This window comes from Moschus berezovskii, chromosome 24, assembly GCF_049115385.1.
Source record: "Moschus berezovskii isolate FMDL1 chromosome 24, NW_MosBer_1.0, whole genome shotgun sequence".
In the NCBI taxonomy this organism is placed as follows: Eukaryota; Metazoa; Chordata; class Mammalia; order Artiodactyla; family Moschidae; genus Moschus; species Moschus berezovskii.
Genome location: NC_142483.1, coordinates 28,514,509 through 28,536,944, shown reverse-complemented (window position 1 = coordinate 28,536,944; position 22,436 = coordinate 28,514,509). Strand labels below are relative to the sequence as shown.

The following is a 22,436-nucleotide window of genomic DNA, read 5'->3' as shown; positions in this document are numbered from 1 at the left end:
AAGGCCAAATTTACCTGTTACTCCAGGTGTTTCTTGACTTCCTACTTTTGCATTCCAGTCCCCTATAATGAAAAGGACATCTTTTTGGGGTGTTAGTTCTAGAAGATCTTGAAGGTTTTCATAGAACCATTCAACTTCAGCTTCTTCAGCATTACTGGTCGAGACATAGACTCGGTTTACTATGATATTGAATGGTTTGCCTTGGAAATGAACAGAGATCATTCAGTCGTTTTTGAGATTGCATCCACATACTGCATTTTGGACTCTTTTGTTGACTATAATAGCTATTCCAATTCTTCTAAGGGACTCTTGCCCACAGTAGTAAATATAATGGTCATCTGAGTTAAATTTACCCATTCCAGTCCATTTTAGTTTGTTGATTCCTAAAATGCTGTTGTTCACTCTTGCCATCTCCCGTATGACCACTTCCAGTTTGCCTTGATTCATGGACCTGACATTCCAGGTTCCTATTCAATATTGCTCTTTATAGCATCAGACTTTACTTCCATCACCAGTCACATCCACAACTGGGTGTTGTTTTTGCTTTGGCTCCATCTCTTCATTCTTTCTCAAGTTATTTCTCCACTGATCTCCAGTAGCATATTGGGCACCTACCGACCTAGGGAGTTGATCTTTCAGTGTCCTATCTTTTTGCCTTTTCATACTGTTCATGGGGTTCTCAAGGCAAACATGCTGAAGTGGTTTGCCAGTCCCTTCTCCAGTGGGCCCCATTCTGTCAGACCTCTCCACCATGACCTGCCTGTCTTATGTGGCCCCACACGGCATGGCTCATAGTTTCATTGACTGTGGTTCATGTCATCAGATTGGTTAGTTTTCTGTGATTGTGGTTTGAAAGTGGTTTATCACAGGTAATAGAGGTGAAATGTGTAGATTCAACTGTCTTTTTGAGGTATTCATTAGATCTATCCCATTTGCTGATGGAAAAATTTGAGAAAAGCCGGTTATAAATATCAAGTGCCTTTTGATCTCATTTTAGTCTCAAAGACTAGAAAGTAACATGTTAACCTGAATCGTGGGGCTTCCCAAGTGGCTCAATGGTGAAGAATCTACCTACAATGCAGGTAGACCAGGGTTTGATCCCTGGGTTCAAAAGATCCCCAGGAGAAGGAAATGGCAACCCACTCCAATATTCTTGCCTAGAGAGTCCCATGTTCAAAGGAACCTGGCAGGCTAAAGTCCATGTGGTTGAAAAAGAGCTGGACATGACTGTAGTGACTTACACACACACACACCCCAATCCTTGTATACTTTTTACCCACAAAAGCAGTAATTCTATGACTCTTCCCTTATGTCACTTATATCAGCTTATTTATCTTAATAATATTCCTCGAAGGAAAACTAGAGACAGTTATCAGAAGCCTCATCTAATTATTACAGAAATAAAGACACACTTTTTACCCTGTATTAAAACTTGTGACAAAATAAATAATAATAATAAAAAAAAAAACATAGTAAGTGACAAAATCAAGCTAAAAGTTATTAGGAAAGCTGATTCAATCCCCTAATCTCACTTTCTCCTGTATTCAAAGTCTGGGTTCATATCCTAGCTCTGCTAATTTTCTTTTCAGACTTACTGTAAAATATAGTATTAATATTTTTTAGAAGTACCAAGTTGGTTGGCACTAAGTACTTGCTCAATAGAAATTAGCTATTATTATCGTCATTATTATTATTCTTACCTCCATTTCCTAAATACTTATAATAAATACAACTTAGAGTTTTCTGATTTTTAAAAAAGCATTATTTATTCAAAGACCAAAATAGGGTGGAAAATACCTCCTGAATCATTATCAGCTTTGTTATAATTTGACACTACATACACTATCAGCATGAAGTTTTGCCTAAGCAAGCAAATGAAGTCTCTGCCCTCTGGGAATTTGCAATCTAAAATGGATCAACTAGTGGGAAAGTCATGCAAGCAATCCCCAGCCACAGTGTCTTCCATCCCTCAGGTCACAATTTCAGGAGAATGTTTATACCAATGAATTTAGTGAAGCCCTTGAATGAATCATCAGATACATGGTTAAATAGTAGGAAGTCCATAATGTATATCCAAAAACAGCTCCCAGAGTATTTGACCCCATATTTTAATCTTTTAAATTAATTTTTTATTGACATATAGGTGATTTACAATGTTATTTTAGTTCCCTGCTGTAAACAAAGTGAGTCAATATTACATACATATATATCTACTCTTTTAGATTCTCTTCCCATATAGGTCATTACAGAGTATTGAATAGAGTTCCTTGTGCTGTTCACTAGTTTCTTATTCGTTATCTATTCTATATATACTAGTCTTGTTCAGTCACTAAGTTGTGTCCAACTCTCCTGGACTGCAGCAAGCCAGGCTTCCCTGTCCTTCACTATCTCCTGGAGTTTGTTCAAATTCATGTCCATTGAGTCAGTGATGCCATCCAACCATCTCATCCTCTGTCGTCCCCTCCTCCTCCTGCCCTCAATCTCTCCCAGCATCAAAGTCTTTTTCAGTGAATCGCCTCTGCATCAGGTGGCCAAAGTACTGGTGTTTCAGCATCAGTCCTTCCAATGAATAGTCTGGGTTGATTTCCTTTAGGATTGACTGGTTTGATTTCCTTGCAATCCAAGGGACCCTCAAGAGTCTTCTTCAGCACCACAGATGGAAAACATTGATTCTTCAGCATTCAGCTTTCTTTATGGTCCAATTCTCACATCCATACAAGACTACTGGAAAAAACATAGCTTTGATCAAACAGACCTTTGTTGGCAAAGTGATATGTCAGCTTTTTAATGCTGTCTGGATTTGTCACAGCTTTTCTCCTAAGGAAAAAGCATCTTTTAATTTCATGCCTACAATCACCATCCTCAGTGATTTTGGAGCCCAAGAAAAGAAAATCTGCTATTATTTCCATTTTTTTCTCCTCTATTTGCCATGAAGTGATGGTACCGGATGCCATGATCTTAGCTTTTTGAGTGCTGAGTTGTAAGCCAGCTTTTTCACTCTCCTCTTTCACCTTCATCAAGAGGGTCTTTAGTTCCTCTTCACTTTCTGCCATTAGGGTGGTGTCATCTGCATATCTGAGGTTGTTTATTTTTCTCCCAACAATCTTGATTCCAGCTTCATCCAGCCCAGGCATTTCACATCATGTACTCATCATGTAAGTTAAATAAATCGGATAAAAATGTACGGCCTTGTCGTATTCCTTTCTCAGTTTGGAACCAGTCTGTTATTCCATGTCCAGTTCTGACTTAACCGTTGCTTCTTGTCCTGCATGCGGGTTTCTCATTAAATCGGTAAAGTGGTCTGGTATTACCATCTAAGAATTTTCCACAGTCTGTTGTGATCCACACAGTCAAAAACTTTCCAGGCTTTAGAGTAGTCAATGAAGCAGAAGTAGATGCTTTTCTAAAATTCTCTTGCTTTTTCTGTGATCCAGTGGATGTTGGCAATTTGCTCTCTGGTTCCTCTGCCTTTTCTAAACCCAGCTTGTACATCTGGAAGTTCTCAGTTCACGGACAGTTGATGCCTCGCTTGAAGGATTTTGAGCATTACCTCATTCGCATGTGAGATGAGCGTGCTTATACGGAGGTTTGAACTTTCTTTGGCACTGTCCTTCTTTGGAATTGGAATGAAAACTCATCTTTTCCAGTCCTGTGGCCATTACCGAGTTTTCCACGTTTGCTGGCATATTGAGTGCAGCACTTCAACAGCATCATCTTTTAGGGTTTTAATAGTTCAGCTGAAATTCCGTCACTTCCACTGGCTTTGTTCAGAGTGATGCTTCCTAAGGCCCACTTGACTTCACACTCGAGGATATACTAGTGTGTCAACCCCATATTTCTTATAAAAACTGTAGTATTGTTGTCTGTGTTTGTCCTTTTTCATTGAAACAAAAAATTTTCCCTTCTTGATTATCTAAAATATTTCAGATTTTGTATTTAATTAAAATTTAGTTTTTACCTCAAAGGCAACCAGTGTTTTCAGTTTCTTGTTCATTTTATGATACACTCTCTGAGTTATTTCTATAATATAAATACACATATGTCTAGGTATTCTTTTTTTAATTAAAATAATGGCAATATATTATACTCATTGTTATGCATCTTTCATTTTCACTTAACAGTGTATTTTAAAAATCATTCACAATAAATTTGTAAAGATATTTCTGATCTTTTGTGTGGCTGCATAGTAGTTCATTGCTGTTTACATTCATTTTTTTTTAAACAATATCCTGTTGGATGCTTAGGTTGTTTCGAGCCTTTTTGCTGCTATAAACAGTGCTGCAGTGAGTGGCTTTATACAGGCCCATTTTCCACATGTGTGATTTTACCCTGATTAACTCCCAGAAATGAATATGCTGGTCCAGAGGCAGGTGCTTTTATAATCTTGATAGAAATTGCTCCGTTGACCCTATTACTGGTGGTAACAGGTTATACTCCTACCATCCACATGTGAGTGTAACTGTTACCCCACAGCTCTGCCAACACAGTGTTTCTTGAAACTTGCTCTGGCTTTCTGTGTAATCCTTTTTCCTTATTTTACTCTTACAGGGGTCAGCAAAACTGGCTTCAGCTAGACCACCGAGTCCTTGACCACGATTTACCCAAGAAACCAGGCCCAACCATCTTGTACTTCTCTGTGAGGTTTGTATCTAGAGACACGTCCACCATCCCCTCGGGGCTTTTCTTCTTTTTTTTTTTAAGAGAAAAAAAAAATTCTTGGTGATCAGAGATAAAGAATTTAAAAAAGGAAGAGACCTGTCAAAAAAAATATTATGTGAAAGAGATTCTCTGCTGTCTTAGTCTGGGGAATGAGTTACCATAGATACGTGTAGAACTGTTTTCCTTTGAAGATGAAGGATAGACTCACCTTCCTTTAGTTTTCAAAGGCTCTTGAATCTATGTAAAGCTAAAAACCATAGGTAATATATTTCAATATATAACCTGCTTTTGACTCAACATACTTCTAGATTATTATAATTTGAAATATACAAACATTATTTTACATATTATGTATGTATGTTTTCTAGAGACTATGGAAATAATTGAATTTTATACAGTTTCACACCTTAATTGGAATAGACAATAAAATGCAAACAACTGCTTATGGAAAGAATTAACTTAATGCAGAAATCTACATTCTGATTTCCTGAAGAGAGACTGCTAGGAAGGAATCCTTGATTTGTTCTCTGAGCTCTGCTTGGGCAGATCACTTAACCATACATATGGGCCTCAGTTATTTTCTCCTGACATGGATGTATTCCATTAAATCAGTAGTTTCTTATAGTCGGCCAATGATAGAAATATTTTTTCACATTAAAGATAATAAAATGTTATAAAGAGTAATACTTCCGTGTTCCTGTAGCCAGGTTAAGAAATAAAATGTTACCAGTTTTGCTGAGAACCCCTTCTTAGGTACTAGCCCCTCGCCACTATCCTGAATTTGATATATTTTCATGATAAATTTGTTTTCTTGATCTGAAGCCAAATACGATAAAATAAGCTAAGGTAGAAGATTTCCCATAAATTTAAGTATGTTTTCATAAAACTAGATCAACCTGAAGAATGGACCTGTATTCTGAGCTTATGTTATTTTTTGGATGCTGGACTATACTTGTTTTATGACATGTTGGTGGAGGCTTCATGTCTTTTTTGGGGGAGGAGGGTGGTTATACAATGATTGATTACCTGATAAAATCATGTCAGTTTCCACAGACACTTTTTTTTAACCTCCTTATGCTCCATGCAATCCAAAAGTGTCATAATAAGGTGTCCTGATTGTCTTACCTTTTTGTTTATTTTTTAATATGAATTGATGGTGATTGAGGATGGAGGCTGCTCCTTATTCAGTAAATAAAGTATTGACAGCCCTCAATTTGTTTTCTGCTTTTTACTCTGAAATCTGGTTTAGATTTCTTTTTCCTAACCACCAGAAGGCACATTTTAAAACCCAGGAAGAAGGTAGCGTAATGGTGATTTGTCCAGGATGTAGTCGCATGAAAAAGTGCACAGAAATCCTAAACAAAACAAAAATAGGAGTTTCCTGGAGTGTGATATGAGTGCTGTGTCCATGGAAATGGAGAAGAAAACAAACACAGACCATCAGCAATAAGAAAAAATATATACATTAGTAAGCATAGAAAAACTTTCATCTTGTATTGTGTAGGGGAATGGCTCAACATAAATCAGTATCTTTTTTCACAAAGAATTTTATTATTACTGTAAACATTTCAAATTTCCTGAAAGTATAGCATGAAAAAGAAGACTTATTCTCCACCAGGCCTCTCCCTTGCTTTTTCCCCAATTTGCTCTTCTTCTTAGAGAAAAATAATGCTGATAAATTATTTGGTGATTTACTTTTTTTTCCCCCTAACCTGGAGAGTTTTCCTTTGTTGTTGTTGTTAAGTCACTAAGTCATGTCCAACTCTTTGTGACCACATGGACTGCAGCACACCAGCCTCCTCTGTCCTTCACCATCTCCTGGAGTTTGCTCAGACTCAAGTCCTTGAGTCGGTGATGCCATCCAACCATCTCATCATCTGTTGCCCCCTTCTCATCCTGCCTTCAATCTTTCCCAGCATCAGGGTCTTTTCCAGTGAGTCAGCTCTTCTCAGCAGGTGGCCGAAGTATTGGAGCTTCAGCCTCAGCAGATCTTTCCTTGGGTATACAAAAGTCTAATTTACTTCTTTGCACATCCATAATTTAGCTGTTCAGGCTCCTATTAAGCCTGTAGGCTCTTTCCAGTGATCTATTAAAATGTGCATTGCAGCTAACATCCCTGTACTTCCATCTCTGTGCACACATGTAGAGTTTCTGTAGCCTGACTACTCAGTGAGAGCTTTATGTCTTTGGAGAATTTAACAAGCACTCGTTCTTTGACCACTACTCTCTGATCTATTTTTTATCTCAAAATGCCAGGAGAGAAAGTTAGTCTTCCCTTCTGAGCAGTCACTCATAAGGCAGCCCTGTCTTTCCAAAGCAGGTTCTGGGGAGTCAGAAGTTGCCTGCTGCCTGTTTGTGAGTTTCAGCCTTTATCTCACAAGTGTCCCATAATCACTTAGCTTTACTTTCCCTTAACTACTCACATGTTTAAAAGCCCTTATCAGGTTTTTTAATTATTCACTTAATTCTTCTTGCCAACTGTGCAGTGAGATCATAATAGTCTTTGTTATTATTCCAATTAAGGACTTGTTGTTACTTCAATTTAATTAAATGATAGAGCAAAAAGCATACACCAAGAAAATAAATGAACTGACCGAGGTCAGTGAGTGGAATGCAGTTCTCCAGGGGTCTCTCACGTGGGACAGTAGCCACCCCAGTGAAGTCACTGGTCTCTCGGGGGGTCTCTAGCCTCCTCTTCTGAGTAAACAGGACCGCTGCTGATACTTATGTCCTAACAGACCTCGCCACTACCCGCCCCAGGTTGCCTGAAGTGACAACAGATGCGAGTCACTGAAGAATAGAACCAAAGAGCATTTGATTGTATCTGGACACATAGTCACCATAGAAGCCTCTAGAAATACACATGGTCTCTTTTGATTTCAAGGTCACTGCCTTTCCCATCAGCAGGTATGAGTCGCTTGCTCATGGACACTGAAGTCCACACTGCTGAGTGGTTAGTGCATACAAAGGAAGGAAACCCCACTGAAGCAATGTGTTATATGGATGTGCATAACTGCTCTTTTCATTGCTAACAATTAAGAATATCCAAATGTAGCGGAATTCCTTCTGTGCTTTCACTGCTGGGGCCCAGGTTCAATCCTTGATCTGGGAACTAAGATCTCACAGTGCAACAAAAATACATAAATAAAAATAAAGATATCCAAATGCCAACAGTAAAGATAAGTTCAGTAAGTGATGGCATTTTACAGTGAACAAATGATCACTGTAATAGAAGCCATAAGATGAAAAGGTATGTTGCATTTCAGAGCTTCCCCAGGAGGAGAAGGGCCACATATCTGAATCACTATAGGAAATTTTTTAAAGAGTCACCCCTCCAGTCCCCAAAACTTCCACTTTCCTGGCCCACATTCTGATACTGTGTCCTGGAGATAGTGAGTGTGATCTTGGGCAAGTTGGTTGTGAATTAAAAAGAGATCAGTGAATACAAAATAACTTCGCAGAGTAATATGCAAATATAAGAGACTATCATTTTTTTTAAAAAGTATAGTGTTTACGAAAAAGAAAAATACCATAAAGCTTTGCTCTGAAGAGGTTTCCTGTCTATTAAAATGTAGCATTAACCTTATGGCAGTCACTGAACCACATATTTGACCTGTATCCTTTCACTGGGCTTCCCAGGTGACTCAGTGATGAATCCGCCTGCCAATGTGGGAGATGAGGGTTCAATCCCTGGGTTGGGAAGATAGATGCCCAGTAGTAGAAATGGCAACCCACTCCAGTATTCTTGCCTGGAGAATCTCAAGGAGCCTGGCTCATTGCAAAGAGTCAAACACAACTTAGGGACCAAACAACAACATTGTTTCACTGTTTCACTGATTCCTGAGTTAAACACTTGCATCCTTCAGATTTACAGGGAAAGACTTTCTTCTGGTTAATATCTCCCAGGATGCAGGGAGCAGCTCAGAAATACATGCAGCTTCTGCATGGATTGAAGAAAACATTTCAAGTGAAGGCACTTAGTTCTCCCTTGATGAATTTCAGAATTAAACCTTTGTCTTTGCTTTAGTTATAAAATCTCAGTGGTAGGTTGTAACTCTAGGTGTGACACATGTGTGTATTGACGCCCCATAATTTATGTATGCACCGTAATTCATTTAACCCATCCTGTTTTCCTGTGAGTCCAAATGCCCCCAGGCTGCCAAGGGACTCCTCCAGGCCTGGGTTGTTATCTGCAGCTGTAAATTATCTTCCACAAACACAAAGGCCTCTTTGGTAATGCAGCCCAGATGTAAGCATTTGAAAAGCTTGATAGTGAGCAAGCAGGCATTTAAAAATCAGAAGTGGGGAGGTTAGGGAGGGGATTGGGCGTGACCTCATTGGAAAAGCTCCCATTGCCTCAGGGGAGGAGGTGTCTCTGGCTGGTACCACCCAGCTCCAGCAGAGACGGGGTCTTGGGTCTTTTCCCTCCTGCTCTGCATTTATCATACTGCCTCTTGGTCTTTTTTTTTTTCCTTTCTTTCTGGTCTTCCCTCTTTGGCGCCTCCTCTTTTCAAACCACCTTTGTGAGATTCAGGGACTGTAAGTGACTTCTCAGAGGGACCACTAAGTATTGTGTGTGACACTTGGGGCTGAGAGTTGGCCGTGTGTGGAGAGTTCTGGTAGGAGATGTGCGCAAACACTGCTACCTTTCAGTCAAAGTTGCTGCAAACACAGTCTTTGAAAGACTTTTTTCAAGTCTTTTATCACCCCCTGGCCTGTTTCTGGAACATGTAGAAAGAGTTTAACTCAAGGAAGCCTTATGACTACAACTCATGGATCCACATCATTCTGGTTGTTTGTTTGCTTGTTTTTTAAAGGAAGACAAACATTCGGAATACAGCACAACAGGTAAAGATTCTGGTGAAGCAAGATTTATTGAAAGAGAAAGGTGCTCCCGACATATTCTAGGGAATAAAAGCAGACCACAGGAGTGCACTTAAGTAAAAGATGTGAGTAGTAAAAAAATTAAAATGTTAAGTCATTAATCTCTGGGTAGAGTGATTTCTTCAAGGGAATCAACCGTGAAAATTCATTGTGAGAACTGATGCTGAAGCCAAAAACTCCAATACTTTGTCCACCTGATTGGAAGAGCTGACTCATTGGAAAAGACCCTGATGCTGGAAAAGATTGAGCACAAAAGAAGGGGTGGCAGAGGATGAGATGGTTGGATAGAATCACCAACTCACTGGATGCGAACTTGGGCAAACTCCAGGAGATAGTGAAGGACAGGGAAACCTGGAATGCTGCAGCCCGTGGGGTCACAAAGAGTCGGACACAACTTAGAGACTAAACAACAGAGATCGATTATGGGAATGATTTTTTGCTTGTCTATTTATATATTCCTACAATGAACACATTAAACAATTTTTTAAAAATGCAAGTGTGAAGTATAATAAAAGGAAAAAAAGTGTTCGTGGCTGGATAGCCATGAGTTATTTTAGAGAGATGATTTACAGTAAGGAGAGGACAGGAAAGTTCATCTCTTCCCAGAGGAATGTGATTAAAAAGCACAGAGAAATGAAGGGTTCCTTCTACCTTGGGTCCAACAGAGGTATTTGAGGCAGATGTGTGAGTCAGCCAGACCTCTTTGCCCACCACCACAAGTCGATCTGAATGTTATCCCAGAACCTGGGGAAAGCATCTGTTGGTTGCCTTAATATTGACTGTGACCTCCTGGCCTAACCTATACTTGAACCTGCAGGCAGTTGGTAAGCAGACTCTGTCTTTGAGGATCCACCATCCTCATTCATATGAGAGTTCCAGGAAGACACAGAATCATTCAAAACACAGGCTGAACCTCAATTCCACTTTCGTACAGGATTACGTTTCTGTGTGCTCCCTGGATCACATATCAGACAGCGTTTGTGGGAATCTGCTCAGTCTCCTCTCTAATCTATCTTCAGTGTGACACTGAAAGGGCAGAGGAAGGCAGGAGTATTATGAAGGGTGAAAAGGCTGTAGGGTACAGAAGTTCAAAGCTCGGCCATGAACTCAGGTTAGCATTCCTGGGGGCCAGGTAATTCTTCACTGTAGGGAGCCAAGCTGTTCTATGGGATGTTTGCAACATCCCTGGCCAGTAGCATTCTCTAAGTCAGGAAAATACAAAAAGAAAGTCTTTGGGGATATATGTATACTTATGGGTGATTCATGTTTTTGTCCAGCAAAAACACAACATTGTAAAGCAATTATCCTCCAATTAAAAAAAATAACAAAAATAAGTCTTCAACATAACCAGATAGACTTCACTCATCCCTTAAAAACCAGTGCTTTCACCTTGCTCTTGACTTTTAACCCTAACTCTTCTGTGTATTACCTTTGTGGCCTTTGGCAGCCTCTATGGGCTTTGCTCCTCACCTAGAAGATGGAATAGGAAATAACAGTAATACAGGCGGGTTGTTGGAGGATGTTAACATGTCATGAAGACCCTCGCTAAATGTAAACTATTTTTATGATATAAAAATAACAAAGACTGCCTCAACCACCTGTTCAGGGGGTAAAAAAATTCCATAATGTGATATATGATCATTGAATATGGAAGTTTGGAAACTGTCTGGCTTGGGTCTGACTCACTCTTTTTTTGTTATTTTTGTAAAATATTTATTTATTTATTTGGCTGCAGCAGGTCTTAGTTTATGGCATGCAGCATCTTAGTTGTGGCATATGGGATCTAGTTCCTTGACCAGGGATTGAACCCAAGTTCTCTGCATTGGGAGTGGAGAGTCTTAGCCACTGGACCACCAGGGAAGTCCCTGACCCATTTACTTTTGCACTGGGTGGAAGATTTCATCATTTCATTCACTCCGCCCAGCCATCACCTCCCTAAAACAATTAACCTCTCCTTCTTCTTCCTGTCTGCTTTTCAGAGAGTTTGTCCCTACTTGGCTCATGGTGGACTGGGGCGGGCTATTTTGCAATTTGAAGCAAGGACGTGGAATTCACCATGGGACCCGAACACTTCTCATTGCCTGGGGCAGATGACTCCCTCCCCTTTTGTACTGGTCACAGCAAGGCCCTTACCCTCCTGGGCCTCCAGCCTTTCCCTGGAGAACTCAGAAAGAGTCATGCAGAGAGGGGAGCAACAGGGCAGGTTTCTACAGGTTCACCTGGAGGGCCCTCTCTGCTTCTTCTAGGGTTGCCTGGAAATCCGGAAGTGAGGCAGAGTTTTCCTGGCAGGGGAGCACAATGTAGAAGCCAATAGTGCTTCCCTTGGGGAGTTCTCTAAAAGCGCACCCCTCCCAAAGATGAAAGGGAACATAGAGGTTCTGCATCATCCTTTGGAGAAAGTGAAACACACTTCAATTACCCCGCTGTCTTCAGCGTGCATCATAAAGCAGGACTGTGACGTTGCAGGGTCATTATAAGCAATAAATACAGATCTCTGTGTTCAGAATGTAGATTAGAACCTGATAGAAATCTACTTAGGCAGGTGGCTGCAGTAAATGCCTGAAATTACCCGCAATAACTGAGTGAAATCAGGAGCAAGGTGTTTGAAGGCAGCCCTCACTGGACACCAGTCACAAAGTCAGTATTGTGCAGTGAGAAATCATCGAGTCATTCCTGCCCAGTTTGCCTTCTTTGATGCTATCGCTCAGACATAGCAAAGATTCTAGAAAACAAAAGAAATATGCTCAGTTGGGGAGAAATCCTAAGCGGTCAGAACATTCGTTTCGGAGTGTTTTCCCATTCTTGGTCAAGGTGGACACCTTTGTAGCATCCTACTTCCCTAAGAGAATAAGCTTAGAAAAGATACTGGAATTTCCATTCTTGTTTTTACAGTTGGTTTTAAAGAGGTCCCCAGCTAAGTCTGCACCTCTTGTTATAGTCTCCCTGGCAGACAGATAATAATAACATAGTAATAATCACCACCACTCACTGACCGCTGAAAGAACACTTGAGCAAAGGGAGACGACAAGAGGCCACGCAGTTTGGCCCAAGACCCCAGCGTGGATCAGTGTTGGGGCTGGACTTCAACCTAGTATCTCCCCAACTCTGTGATGTTGACTCTTATTTTTGTGCCCCAGTTTGTTTTGTTTTGTTTTTTTGCCACACCTCACAGCTTATGGCATCTTACTGAGTTCTCTGACCAGAGATTGAACCTGGACCACGGCAGTGAAAGTGCTGAGTCCTAACCACTGGACCACCAGGGAATTCCCTGAGGTGTTGACTTTTGATCATGATAAATAAATGACACAGGAGGGAAATATGGGCCACCTACGTGACAGTGACCACTAACGGATAGCCCAACCCAAACAACCACAGTCTTCTGCTTTTCAACCCACGTGTATCATCATCCGGCTGACAGGCCTGCCCCTACTCCAACTTTGTCACGCCATTGAGGTTGATGTTCTGTTATCACTGAGTAGCGGTTAGGTGAACACCTGTCCCATCAACAAGGAGAGAGAAATGCTAAGGGGGGGACCGTGAAAAGTAGAGACAACCTCTTCTCAAGAAGGCAAATTCTCAAGAAATTACAGTTGTTAAATTGTATGAGGCCTGTCTCCAGAACATATGCCTAACCCAAAAGCTTGGGTTTGTTTCAAGGCTGAAAATTGAACCGTGGGCTTTGACTTCACAAAATCTTAGTGAAATCATTCACAGTAAGCATGCAGAAGGGAAACGGTATCCTTTTACCAAAAAAACAAAAATGCCTTGAGACAAAAGGTCTTTATTTTACAAGTCTGGGATAGTCCGTTTTATTTCACTGAGAATCCTTAGATTCTGTTTTCAGTTCATAGAACGTGTTGATAGGTGTGCCTAGGGAGCCATTCTCCTGAAGAACCATATGTACTTTTCAAACCCTCCATAAATATAGTCATCTCAGTGGCTTCCCTGAGGGAGAGAGGGGACTGTGGATTCAGAAAGTGGGTAATCTGATGCCTAGGCAGAAAGTTAGAAGGCAACAGGGCAGGTTGCCAGAAAGTACTGGAAAACAAGATAGGGTCCTGTTTACTGGAACTAGGGTACAGTCAGGGACCCGGGCTTCAGAAACAAGAGGAGCCCGATGTCTAGTACGAAGTTATCTGTGCGGAGGTGGACATGTTACAAGTTGATTTGGTGCTAAGCCTCCCAGCTCCCTGCATTGTGGTTTTTTTAATTCTTGAAGACTAGAAAGAGGTTTGATCTGGCTAACACGCCCTCTCCCTGGGATGCCCTTCCTCCCTTCGTTACCTGGTGAACTCATGCATTCTTTAAGACTGGGCTCAATTGTCCTAGGAGACAGCGTGTCCTATGACACAGAGTCTTCTGGGTTTCAGTTCGGCTGCCTTCTCTCTCTTGATTCATAAGCTGACTTAATTGCATTGCTCCCTTGGGCCCCCTGGCATTGTGTACATGTTATATTTCATTGAGATTATTATTATAGGAAAGCATCCTATCATATTGGTTTGGAGTAGGAACTTTGAATTCTGAAAGGCCTTCATTTGAATCATGGCTCTCCCATTTTCTACCTGAGTGACTTGGGGAAGTTGACTTTATGTTGCATCTCAGTTTTCTTATCTGTAAGATGGGTTAATAACTTGCTACCACTGGCATCTGGTTTTGCTGAAGTTAAATGGCAGCATGTATATAGAGCCCTGCATACTGTCCCTAGCACGTGGGAAGTCCTCTACTGACTTGGATTCTCTGGTTGCCAGCCACAGAAACCAATTATGGCTAAGCTAACAGAATTGAAGGAAAAACTGGACTAACAAGGCTTCAGAAAAGATAGGAATCCTGGCTCTGCAGGAATCTAGGGAGCAGGAGGCAATGGACAATTTCATCAGGTTACCACTGGCAGCAATCTTGATTCCAGCTTGTGCTTCTTCCAGCCCAGCGTTCCTCATGATGTACTCTGCATGTAAGTTAAATAAGCAAGGTGACAATATACAACCTTGACGTACACCTTTTCCTATTTGGAACCAGTTTGTTGTTCCATGTCCAGTTCTAACTGTTGCTTCCTGACCTGCATACAGGTTTCTCAAGAGGCAGGTCAGGTGGTCTGGGATTCCCATCTCTTTCAGAATGTTCCACAGTTTATTGTGATCGACACAGTCAAAGGCTTTGACATAGTCAATGAAGCAGAAATAGATGTTTTTCTGAAACTCTCTTGCTTTCTCCATGATCCAGCGGATGTTGGCAATTTGATCTCTGGTGCCTCTGCCTTTTCTAAAACCTGCTTGAATCAAGATTGCTGGGAGAAATATCAATAACCTCAGATATGCAGATGACACTACCCTTATGGCAGAAAGTGAAGAGGAACTCAAAAGCCTCTTGATGAAAGTGAAAGAGGAGAGTGAAAAGTTTGGCTTGAAGCTCAACATTCAGAAAACAAAGATCATGGCATCTGGTCCCATCACTTCATGGGAAATAGATGGAAAAACAGTGGAAACAGTGTCAGACTTTATTTTTTTGGGCTCCAAAATCACTGCAGATGCTGATTGCAGCCATGAAATTAAAAGACGCTTGCTCCTTGGAAGGAAAGTTATGACCAACCTTGATAGTATCTTAAAAAGCAGAGACATTACTTTGCCAACCAAGGTCCATCTAGTCAAGGCAATGGTTTTTCCCGTGGTCATGTATGGATGTGAGAGTTGGACTGTGAAGAAGGCTGATCGCCAAAGAATCAATGCTTTTGAACTGTGGTGTTGGAGAAGACTCTTGAGAGTCCCTTATACTGCAAGGAGATCCAACCAGTCCATTCTAAAGGAGATCAGTCCTGGATGTTCATTGGAGGGACTGATGCTAAAGCTGAAACTGCAATACTTTGGCCACCTCATGCAACGAGTTGACTCACTGGAAAAGACTCTGATGCTGGGAAAAGTTGGGGGCGGGAGGAGAAGGGGACGACGGAGAATGAGATGGCTGGATGGCATCACCGACTCTGTGGACATGAGTTTGAGTGAACTCCGGGAGTTGGTGATGGACAGGGAGGCCTGGCGTGCTGTAATTCATGGGGTCGCGGAGAGTTGGACACGACTGAGCGACTGATCTGATCTGATCTACCACTGGCAGGACAAGAGGCTCCAACCATCTTTGATCCATAGGCTGTATTGGACATTTCATAAAGTCCCTACTATGGCCATCCTTATCTCCACCATATAGATGAAGTATCTTAGACTCTAAGCTTAAGTCCACGTCCGCCAGGCCACATAGCATTAAATTCCAGAAAATGGATTTTTATTAGCAATCATTAGCATTTGTTGTTTCATATCCTTTTGTGTTATCTCATTTAATTCTTCCAAAACCCTGTGAGGTAAGTGCAGTCATAGCAGCAGTTTAGAGAAGACACAAAGAAGCTAACTAACTTGCCCAAGGCCACCCAGGTAATAAATGATGGAACTGGGACTCCATATTCTACATTCTTGATCCCAAAGCTGGTTTTTCCCTCCAACTGTTCATCTCCCCCCACCCCTTAATCCTTAACTTTCCCTTCTTGTACACCCCTACACTCATCAGTCTTCATTAAGTTCACTAATAAGTGAGATAAACCCTTCTAAGTGAAAATAGGATTTATTCTCTTTCTGAAACCTCCCTTGATGATTCAACACTAAGGGTGGAATTTTTCAAATGATTTTTACCATCTCAGTGATAAAATCTTTCACCGCCTCTTAAAGCTGCTGTATTTATTTCTCAAATATTTCCTTATTGTGGAAGGGGAGGAAAAATAAATAAAAAGCACAAATGCCCAAGGTCTATCACGATTTTGCAGAGCTAAAAGCAAAGCTCCCTGGGACTTCAGATTGGGTTTATCTTGACTCTCACCAGATTGAGAGCGTGTTCTTTTCTAGGATCCTAGCTGTGAGCTGTCTTCGGGTATTAAGTCTCTTCATGCATTATTCATCAGGTGGGGCTGCAACACTTGAGAAAAACTTCTGGGCCTCCACCCCTGGCCCATTCCTGCAGCCCAGAGGCCTGCCTTCAACCAGCCAGCTTTCCATAGGACTCTCCTCCCCTCCCCACCTCAGGACTGTCAGCTTTTTTCCAAAGGAGGGACTTGGCCTCACAGAGGCAACAAGCAAAGGCCCAGAAAAGGGAGTGGAGGGAGCGAGACCCACAATACCCTGATTTGCATGAGAAAGACCAGTATTAAGTGAGGAGCTTGGCTTCTAGCCAAGGGAAAGCCCAGAGCCTGGAAGGATGAGAGTGAAGGAGGGAAGGAGGACGTGATTGAAACTCTCCTGTGCATGGGGGCGAGGTAGACAGGGGCCCTCACACCCACCCCAAGTCTGAAAACCGTGGAGCCACGGGCCTCTCGGTTCAGTTATACAGTAGTGCTTTCTCAGCAGACTTCAGCTTTCAGCCCTCAGAGCTCACCTGGGATTTGTTTCGAAGCTATGGGAGGTATTGTGAACTCCCAGATCATGTGTCAAAGGAACGGCAAGAATAAAGAATAAAATAAATAAATTTTATTTATATATTTTTATATAAATATATATTTATTTATACATATTTATTTATTTATAGAGAATAAAATAAAGGAAAGAATAAAGATGGATTTGCAGGTGGTGACCATTTTGGACTTTTCTCTCGCTCACCTTCCAGCACACTGTAGACTTTATCTGCATGTCTGCATATATCCACACATATTCGTACATACCTATAGGTGTGCATGCATGTTGCAAATGGCTTTTAAAAAGATGAAAAAGCATAACCATTCCCTGGCTCTTCGTAATTCTCTGACACTTCATGAGGAAGTCATGCAGAGAAGGAAAAGAATCTGAAGGAGTAAACTTCTGTACTGTTTTCCAGGTTTTACATTGAGAGCATATCGTTCCTGAAGGATAAAACCACTGTGGAGCTGTTCTTCCTGAACGCAAAGTCCTGTGTGCACAAGGTGAGGGCCCTGTTTGCTGTGGCCGGTGACGGACCCCCGCGCGGCTGGACTAGGAGGGAGCAATGGCAGGGCCTTTGTTTTCATGTTCAGATGGAGAAAAAAGGACATAATATATATATTTTTTTCTTTACATTTCTCATCCTTTACTATGTTTCACACAGACATACTATTCTCTATGTTACTTTTCTTATTAAACTTTTTATTTTGTGTTGGAGTATAGCCAGTTAACACCACTGTGATAGTTTTAGGTGGATAGAAGAGGGACTCAGCCATACATATATACATGTATCCATTCTCCCTCAAACTCCCCTCCCAGCCAGGCTGCCACATAGCATTGAGCGGCGTTCCCTGTGCTGTGCAATAGAGGACATAATCTTTTTCCTTCGTGTATCCTACCCCATCAGTTCAGTTCAGTTCAGTTCAGTCGCTCAGTCATGTCTGACTCTTTGCGACCCATCCTACCCCATAAATCAAAGCAAAACAATTTTTTTAAAAATAGAGGAAAGGCAGCTCTTCTCAAATTCTGAGTCAGGAAATACACAGAATCACCTCTGTCTGCAGTGCTCTCATAACTCCACACAGAATGACCCAGAAGGACACACAGGTGGAGCAGTCAGACTGACCAAAGCCTCACAGAAGTCAGGCCAGAAATCTGGTCTAACAGAGTACACCCTACATTTATCCTACTTTGAAACCAGTCTTCCTTAGGGGCCTCTGCTCAGAGCCCCATATCTTAAGGCAGAGCCTCAGTTATCTGTGGCAAAGGATCTGTTTTTTGCTTTATTGTTTTTCATTTGTATCCAAACTGTGGAGGACATGAAGCTTTTATAAAATTCAGTACATGTGAATTGAGAGAAAAATGACCCCAGCTTGTATGTTGCAGCCATGCCAGTCAAATTGCTGTGGAAGTTTTAGACATTTTCCATTTTTAATCTTATCTCCTTGCAGATAAACTTTGCTTTAAAGGCCTCTAGTCTGGCCTCCTCTAGTCGGATCTCCACAAACCATACCCCAGGCAAGGGTGGGGAGTCCCCAAGCCAAAATAGGCTCAGCTGAAGCCCAGCTGCTTCCTTTATCTTTATAGTGTTCAGGATCTCGGATCCCACACCTGCTTCCAGGGCTGGTGGGAACCCCTTTCTGCCCACTGCATACATACAGCTTCAGTTAGTGTAAAACTCGGCAAGGAGCAGAATATTTGTCGTCATTTTTTAAATAGCTTTATGGAGATATAATTGACTGAACATAATTAAAGTGTATACTTTTCTAAGTCTTAATATAAGTAATACTCTTGAAATGATCATGACAATCAAGATAGTCAATATACCCAGCAATTAAAGATCTGCTTTTTCTCACAGTAGATTATACATTTTCTAGAGTTCTATATCGGAGAAGGCAATGGCAAGCCACTCCAGTACTCTTGCCTAGAAAATCCAATGGACGGAGGAGCCTGGTAGGCTGCAGTCCATGGGTTCGCTGCGGGTCAGACACAACTAAGTGACTTCACTTTCACTTTCATGCATTGGAGAAGGAAATAGCAACCCACTCCAGTGTTCTTGCCTGGAGAATCCCAGGGACGGCAGAGCCTGGTGGGCTGCCGTCTATGGGGTCACACAGAGTCGGACACGACTGAAGCGACTTAGCAACAGCAGCAGCAGTAGCAGAGTTCTATATAAGTGGAATCATATAGTAGACAATCTTTTTGTATTCTTTCAATGAGCATAATTATTTTGAGATTCTTCTATGTTGTATCAATAACCCTTTCCTTTTTTCTTGAAAAAAATTTTTTTTAATTTTTACTTTTGTCTGTACTGGGTCTTCGTGGCCGTGGGTGGGTTTTCTCTAGTTGCAGCAAGCCGGAGCTATTCTCTATTTGCAGTGCTGGGGCTTCTCATTGCAGTGGTTTCTGTTGTTGCAGAGCACAGACTCTAGGGCCTGCAGGCTTCAGTGGTTGCAATAGCCCTTTCCTTTTTTATTGCTGAATAATATTCCATGGTATAACTAAAACATTGTTTATCATTCACCTTTGTGGCTATTTCTCCCTTTTCCTCCCAAACTTACTGGGATATAATTGACATGTAACATTGTGTGAGTTTAAGGTATATAATATGATGATTTGATATGTGCATGTATTTTGAAATGATCCATCCATCCATTGATGGACATTTGGATTATGCAAGTTTGGGAAATGTTACAAGTAAAATTGCTATGAACATCCATGTACAAGTCATTGTATGGACACACACTTTTTTTTTTTTAATTGGAGGATAATTACTTTACAATATTGTGGTGGTTTTTGCCATACATTGACATGAATCAGTCACAGGTGCACATGTGTCCCCCCATCCTGAACCCCCTCCCATCTCCCTCCCCACCCCATCCCGCTGGATTGTCCCAGAGCACAGCCTTTGAGTGCCCTGCCTCATGCATCGAACTTGCACTGGCCATCTGCTTTACATATGGTAATGTACATGTTCCAATGCTACTGTCTCATAGCATCCCACCCTCATCTTCTCCCACATAGTCCAACAGTCTGTTCTTTGCATCTGACACACTTTCTTTTTTCTTGGGTAAATACTGGGAATAGAATGGCTAGGTCATGTGGAAGATGGGATTAACTTTTTAAGGTTCTGCCAAACTGTTTTTTGAAGTAGTTGTGCTGTCTTAAATTCCCACCAGCAGTTTATGATATTTCTAGTTCCTTCACATTCTTGTCAACACATGAAATCAACATCTTTTCCATTTTAGTCATTCTAATAGGGGTGCAGTTTTAATTTCTATTTCCCTGATGACATATATGATGTTTGAGTATCTCTTATATGCTTATTTACATTAGTATATCTATTTTATGTTTGAAGCTTCTGCCCAGTTTCTTTGGGTAGCCATTTGCTTGTTATGAGCTTTCAGAGCATTTATATTCTGGATACAAGTACTTTATCAGTTATGTGGATTACAAATATTTTCTCCCAGTCTGTGGCTTGCTGTCCGTTCTCTTAGTCATTCAAAAACTAAAGGACTTTTATTTTGATGAAGTCTAGCTTATCAATTTGTTCTTAGGGATTGTGATATTGTAGCTCTATAAACGTTGCCTAATCCAAGGTCACAAAGATTTTCTCCTGTGTTTTCTTCTAGAAGTTTTAAAATTTTAGGTATTATATTTAGTATGTCGATTATCCATTTTGAATTAATTTTTAAAATTTATTTTATCTATTTGTTTATTTTTAGCAGTGTTGGGTCTTCATTGCTACGTGGACTTTTCTCTAGTTTTTGTGAGCAGGGGCTGCTCTCTAGTCGCTGTACTTGGGCGTCTCACTGCGGTGGCTTCCCTTGTTGCAGCTCCCAGGCTCTCGAGCACAGGCTTAATAGTGGCGCACGGGCTTAGTTGCTCTGAGGCATATGGGATATTGCTGGACCAGGGATCAAACCTATGTCTCCTGCATTGGCAGGTGGATTCTTTACCACTGAGCCACCAGGGAAGCCCCATTTATAGCCATGCTGCTGCTAAGTCACTTCAGTTGTGTCCGACTCTGTGCGACCCCATAGACGGCAGCCCACCAGGCTCCGCCATCCCTGGGATTCTCCAGGCAAGAACACTGGAGTGGGTTGCCATTTCCTTCTCCAGTGCACGAAAGTGAAAAGTGAAAGTGAAGTCGCTCTGTCCATGGGATTTTCCAGGCAAGAGTACTGGAGTGGGTTGCATTGCCTTCTCCATTTATAGCCATGGTTGTTCATATTTTCTTATCATTTTAACATGTGCTGTCTATAGTGATATTGCCTCTCTTGATCCTGATACTAATAATTGGTATCTTCTCTCTTTTTTATTTCTTATCATTCTGGCAAGAGGTTTATCTTTATTGAGCCTCGCAAAGAATCAGCTTTTGGTTTCAATGGTTTTCTTATTAAAAAAAACTCTTTTTCTGTTTCATTGATTTCTGCTATGATCTTTCTTATTTTTATCTTCTATCATTATTACTTTCTTTTTCTTCTTTGAGTTTAGTTTGCTCTTCATATACCAGTCTCTTAAGCTGAAAGCTGAGATCGCTGATTAAAGATATTTCTTTCCTAATATAGGCATTTACTTATAGTACTATATAGCATTTTCTGCTAAATACTCATTTTGTATCCCACAAATTCTGATATATTGTGTTTTAAAGTTCCTTTTGGCTCCTTATTATTTGGAAGTGTATAGTTTGGTTTCCAGAAATTTGGAGACTTTCAGGGCTCTTTATTTTTAATTAAATCCACTGTGGTCAGAAAACATATTTTGTGTAAATTAAATTCCTTTCAATTTGATGTGACTTGTTTATGGTCCAGAATATGCTCCATCTTGGTCAATGGTCCATGTGCCCTTGGGAAGAATGTGTACTCTGCTATCATTGGGTGGATGTTCTAATAAATGTTAACCAGATCAACTTGATAGTATTATTTAAGCCTACTGTATCTTGCTCATTTTATGTCTACTTCTTGTATCAATTATTGACAGAGGGATACCGAAAGCTATGATTGTGGATTTTTCTACTTCTCTTTGTAAGTTCTATCAGTTTTTGTTTCATGTATTTTATTTATTTATTTTTTTAACACAATCTTTAACTGCTTTATTTTTCTTAGATCTTCCCAATCGACTCTTTTGAAAGTTTTCTTATTAGGGTATAAACATTTAAGAATGCTGTGTCCTCTGGATTATTTTTATTAAATGATCCTCTTTATTGTGAAATCTGCTTTGTTTGATATTAATATAACCACTTCATGTTTCTTTTGGTTAGTATTAACATGGTAAGTCTTTTTTCCATCTCTTAGTTGTACTCTGTGTGGGTATTTTAAAAGTGCATTTCTTGCAGATAGCAGATAGTTACATCTTGACACTTTTATCCATTTATCGCTCTCTGTCTTTTAACTGGTTGTTTACTTTATTTGCATTTAATGTGACTGTTGATATGGTTAAGTTTAAGTCTGTCTTGATATTTGTTTT

General features: G+C 40.8%; 1 protein-coding gene across 7 annotated transcripts in view; it reads left to right on the top strand.

Annotated features, from left to right (window-relative positions):
* Positions 1–22,436, top strand: part of FRMD4B (FERM domain containing 4B) — a 365,056-nt gene that overhangs the window by 233,687 nt on the left and 108,933 nt on the right. For all 7 annotated transcript variants that reach the window (XM_088831932.1, XM_055414295.2, XM_055414297.2 and 4 more), the window contains 2 exons: positions 4,549–4,641; positions 17,386–17,470. In XM_088831932.1, the coding sequence (XP_088688058.1) occupies positions 4,549–4,641; positions 17,386–17,470 (178 nt within the window). The remainder of the gene's footprint in view (positions 1–4,548; positions 4,642–17,385; positions 17,471–22,436) is intronic.